At 56.4% G+C, this 5,361-nt stretch overlaps 1 protein-coding gene across 1 annotated transcript; it reads left to right on the forward strand.

The window, feature by feature from the left end:
- Positions 1-2,476: 2,476 nt before the first annotated feature.
- On the forward strand, positions 2,477-4,899 carry LOC103635045 (polygalacturonase At1g48100). The gene is made up of 3 exons (XM_008657596.3): positions 2,477-3,248; positions 3,400-3,612; positions 3,845-4,899. Exons 1-3 carry the CDS (start codon positions 2,778-2,780, stop codon positions 4,643-4,645), a joined length of 1,485 nt encoding a protein of 494 aa, XP_008655818.1. The 5' UTR covers positions 2,477-2,777; the 3' UTR covers positions 4,646-4,899.
- Positions 4,900-5,361: the final 462 nt, after the last annotated feature.

Here is a 5,361-nt window from a genome sequence, read left to right on the forward strand (position 1 = left end):
CCGAGAGCATCCCCAAGTAACGGGTGCACCTTCGACTCGCCCGAGGCCCAGCTCGGGCAGGCTTCGCAGTGAAGCAACCTTGGCCAGATCGCCGCGCCAAACGACCGCATCGTAGGAGCATTCAATGCAAGGATCGCCTGACACCTTATCCTGACGCGCGCTCCTCAGTCGACAAGGTCGAAGTGACCGCAGTCACTTCGCCCCCCCCCCCCACTAACTGACCTGACAGGAAAACAGCGCCGCCTGCACTGCTCCGACTGCTGTGCCACCTGCCAGGGTGAGGCTGACACCAGCCAAGTCCAGCCTCGGGCGCCATAGGAAGCTCCGCCTCGCCCGGCCCCAGGGCTCGGACTCAACCTCGACCTCGGACGACGGTCTCCGCCTCGCCCGACCCCAGGGCTCGGACTCAACCTCGACCTCGGACGACGGTCTCCGCCTCGCCCGACCCCAGGGCTCGGACTCAGCCTCGACCCCGGACGACGATCTCCGCCTCGCCCGACCCCAGGGCTCGGACTCAGCCTCGACCTCGGAGGAGCCTCCGCCTCGCCCGACCTTGGGCTCGGACCGACCACGTCATAGGGGGGTACACCATTACCCTACCCCTAGCTAGCTCAGGCTACGGGGAACAAGACCGGCGTCCCATCTGGCACGCCCCGGTAAAACAAGTAATGATGACACCCCGCGTGCTCCATGACGACGGTGGTTCTCAGCCCCCTACGGAAAGAAGGAGACGTCAGCAAGGTCCCAACAGCCCCGACAGCTGTGCTTCTACAGGGTTTAAGCGCTCCTCCGACGACCACGACATCACATGAACAGGGCACCAACACCTCCGACAGCCACGTCGGCATGTACATAGGACTCTGGCTCCTCTCTGCCGGACACGTTAGCACACTGCTACACCCCATTGTACACCTGGGCCCTCTCCTTACCTCTATAAAAGGAAGGTCCAGGGCCCTCGTACGAAGAAAGGTGGCCGCGCGGGAGGACGGGCTGGCGAGCAGGCTCTCTCCCTCTCCCTCGCGAACGCTTGTAACCCCCTACTACAAGCGCATCCGTCCTGGGCGCAGGACAACACGAGCCGCGGTTCCCCTTATTGTTTCCCCCTTGTGTTCCGTCTCGCGCCGACCCATCTGGGCTGGGACACGCAGCGACAATTTACTCGTCGGTCCAGGGACCCCCCGGGGTCGAAACGCCGACAATTATGTAAACTAGACGTGTGATGCAATTAAATTGTTGTTCACTTATTTGTATTTGATGTATTGATGTATTTTTAATCCTTGTACCTATAAGTCTTACTTTTTAAAATATCATATAAACTTGGTGTATGTGTTGCCTTATAACCTTCTTGAGTATACCGAAAACCGAAGCAAAAACTGAAACCGAACTTCTCTATTTTTTATTTTCTAGAAAATCGATCGTTTCTATGTGTGAAAAAACCAAAGTATTTTAAAAAACCGAAAACCAAACCGAAGTTTAAAAAAACCGAATGCCGAGTAAATCATCATCTTATATGACAAATAGAGTATATGTATGTATGTCATGAGTTTTTTGTAGCTAACATAGTAAAGAGCCATGCATAGACCGCCATATCGGAGACACGATGGTTGAAAGCTTGCGTATTGCATTGCGCTGTGCGTACGTGTTTTTTTAATGCCGTAAATTTGACAACCACGAAATAACGATTTGGTGTAACGTGGTGTGTATATATAAAGGAAAGCACCACCTAGCGAGTAACTTTCCGAGAGAGCTCGCTCTAGTGTGGATAGTGGTGGCGCTATCAAGATTGCTCACACATCCGTGCAGCACTCAGCATCAGCAGCAATCTATGACCACGAGAGTGCACGCATGGAGCTGGGCCAATCACGCCGCGAGCTGAGGTCCATATCATGTCCGGCCATATCGACTTCTCGTAGACCTGTTCTTTCCTTTGAAGCAACAAAAATACAGTGCCTGGACTCGGCCTGAAGAAGGAAGATCTGAGTTCAACATGTCCGATGCCGATGCATGCATGCCTCGAAAGCGATCGGGGCAGACACGCGTAGGGGTGCAGGCAGCAACACATAACATCAAGAAACGTGACGCAACGGCAGCGACATACACAGCCAGCACGCACGCACGCACGCGCCGGCCGGCAGTGGTATACGTAGCACCTAACAGAAACGATCAAGCAGGCACGAGTGACTGATGCATGGCTTGAATATTCGTAGCGATCTGGCCGGCCGGCGACGACGACCACGTACACTCCAAATGGGACTCATCGTGTCTCGTCTTCGCCGCGCCCTCCTTTCGTTCTTCTTTTGGCAGTCTTTCTTCTCGTGGCCGTACGTGTGCGCCCGCGCTCGTGCACCAGCGCACGCACGCTCGACCACACTGCGCTGAAAAGCTAGGGGGGCCGGCCGTGGCCCGTGGCCACCGGTGGAGCGCTCGGTCGGTCACCGCCATTAGAAAAACCGGGACGCCGCCCTTCGGCGCGGATGGCCAAGAGCAGCCACAGAACAAGTCTCTGCTGGTGAGGCCTCCACTACCGCCAGCACCACCACACCGCCCTCCTCCCCCTCCTGTTCTCTGTTCCCGCGCACAGCGCCCCCGTGCTCTCGGCCTCGGCCTCGGCCTCTCGCGCGCGCCACCTATAAATCCGTTTGCTCGCACTCGCCACCATCTCCAACCCAACCACTGCATCTCCGGCACCAGCAGTCTAGCTAGCTAGCTAGCTCGTTTGCTATAGCTTGCCAGATCCCCGTGACCAGCCGTAGCACACTCGCTGCCCTGTTAATATAATGGAGTTCACCGTCGTCAGGACCGCCATTGTTCTGCTTCTTTCGCTCGCCGTCTCCTCGACCTTCCTCTGCGGAGGCGTCCAGGGCGGCCGCCACTACCACTACCACCACACCACGCACACAAAGCACAACACCGCGCACCCACCGTCCGCCCACGCTCCGGGCCCAGCGAGCGGGAGGCGGCTACCCCCCGTCTCCCCGCCGCCGTCGGACTCGAGCGGCTACCCGACGCCTGGCGCCGCGCCGGAGCCAGCGCCGGCCCCCGCGGCAGCCGGCACCATGTACGACGTCGTCAAGGACTTCGGCGCCGTCGGGGACGGCGTGACGGACGACACCGACGCCCTCAAGACCGCGTGGGACACCGCGTGCCAGGACGACGGGGACAGCGTCGTGCTCGCCGCCGCCGGGTACTCGTTTCTCGTGCACACCACCGTCTTCACCGGCCCGTGCCAGGGGAGCGTCACGATTCAGGTTGGTAGCAGTAGCGCCCGCCGCCGTGGAGAAATTAAAAATGTGGACTTGATGGCCTTGACTTGGAGAGGCACGTAGTACGTGCATGTATGTACGGCATCGCTCAGACTTGCTGATCCCAATGGCGTCGTCCTATCGTGTCTATGTGCAGCTCGACGGGGCGATCGTGGCGCCGAGCGACCCCGACACGTGGCCGGCCAACAGCAAGCGCAACTGGCTGCTGTTCTACCAGGCCCACGGCATGTCGCTGCAGGGCGCCGGCCTCATCGACGGCAGGGGCCAGAAGTGGTGGGAGCTCCCCTGCAAGTCTCACAAGGGCCAGGGTGGATCAAGCGGCCACGGTGCATCCTGCGACAGCCCAGTGGTAAGTGGCTCTCAACTAATTAACGACTTTTAGGCCTTGTTCGTTTCCGTTGGATTGCACCCGGAATCGTTCCAGCTAATCAAAGTTTATATAAATTAGAGAAACAATCCGGTCAGGAATCGTTCCAACTCATCAATCCGGCAGAAACGAACAAGGCCTTAACCGCACTATAATTAACCGCCACTTGGTGTACTACTGGTCCCATGCTCATGGCAACATCCATCATCGTCAGGCGCTGAGGTTTTTCATGACCAACAACGTGACGGTACAAGGCCTCAAGGTGCAGAACAGCCCCGAGTTCCACATCCGGTTCGACAGCTGCTGCGGCGTGGTCGCCAGCGGCCTGTCCATCAGCTCCCCGGCGCTGAGCCCCAACACGGACGGCATCCACGTCGAGAACACCGAGGACGTCCTCATCACCAACACCGCCGTCTCCAACGGCGACGACTGCGTCTCCATCGGCGCCGGCACCCGCAACATGCACGTCGAGAACGTCACCTGCGGGCCCGGCGGCCACGGCATCAGCATCGGGAGCCTGGGCAAGCAGGGCTCGCGGGCGTGCGTGGCAAACGTCACGGTGCGCAACGCGGTCATCCGCCACTCGGACAACGGCGTCCGGATCAAGACGTGGCAGGGCGGCTCCGGCGCCGTCTCCTCCGTCTCCTTCGAGAACGTGCGCATGGACGCCGTGCGCAACCCCATCATCATCGACCAGTACTACTGCCTCTCCAAGAGCTGCGACAACGCCACCTCCGCGGTCTTCGTCTCCGGCGTCTCCTACGCCGGCATCCGGGGCACCTACGACCCGCGCACCACGCCCATCCACTTCGGATGCAGCGACGCCGTGCCGTGCACCAACATCACGCTCTCCGACGTCGAGCTTCTCCCCGCGTCCGGCGACAGTACCATCGACAACCCCTTCTGCTGGAACGTGTACGGCAGCACCGCCACGCCCACGGTGCCGCCGGTGCCATGCCTCATAGAAGGCGTGCCCAGGAGAGTCGACGATAACAGCACCCTCAAATGCTACTAGATAGCAGCTAGTGATCGATGAACGTCCTATACATATGCATCCGGCCTGCTACTACTTGTTTATTAGAAGGAGATGAGGCAGACGAACAGACAAAAGTAATTAAGATTAGTGCAGATAAAAGGAGTTCAACGCGTAATTGCTTATGTATGTAGAGAAAAAGATGGAAATGTAATAGTAGTACTAACAAGTCATTTGTGTAAGAACTATACATATAGTGTTACCGGAATATATACAATGTTTTCAACTTTGGTATTCGAATTTTTTGAAGTCACACTCTCGAAATTACTAAGTTCATGTACTTTTGGCCAAATTTCGTCGGATTTTGTTTGGAAGCTTCAACAAAAAGTATGGTTTTATTAAATTTTTAGATCTAGAAAAAAGGTATTGGCACGATTTATGATTATACATGACAAATAGGCTTCATAGGGAAAATTCCAGCGCTAATTGATCTGAATCGAACTGGTTTCATTAAAGGGAAGTCAGCTGAAACATTTGTCTATGCTTAATTAGGTTCTTAGGAAAAACAATAGCATTCAACCCTAGCATCGTTTGTCTAGCTAGCGATAGAGGCTCATGGAAAACTCCTATACCTGCCACTACCGAGGGGTGCACGTCCTTAAAGACTTTTTAAGCCTGGAAGGTGCAACACTTCATTCTTGGAGATCTTGCTGATAAAAGTTTCCCTTTACTTGAAGAACGTGATGCCTAGAACTAAG

Source organism: Zea mays, chromosome 8 (genome assembly GCF_902167145.1).
Source record: "Zea mays cultivar B73 chromosome 8, Zm-B73-REFERENCE-NAM-5.0, whole genome shotgun sequence".
NCBI lineage: Eukaryota > Viridiplantae > Streptophyta > Magnoliopsida > Poales > Poaceae > Zea > Zea mays.

Coding starts and splice junctions, on each gene's coding strand:
- LOC103635045 (XM_008657596.3), top strand. CDS start 2,778: ATGGAGTTCACCGTCGTCAGGACCGCCATTGTTCTGCTTCTTTCGCTC. Junction 3,249..3,399: donor AGGGGAGCGTCACGATTCAG/GTTGGTAGCAGT, acceptor GTCTATGTGCAG/CTCGACGGGGCGATCGTGGC. Junction 3,613..3,844: donor CATCCTGCGACAGCCCAGTG/GTAAGTGGCTCT, acceptor CATCATCGTCAG/GCGCTGAGGTTTTTCATGAC.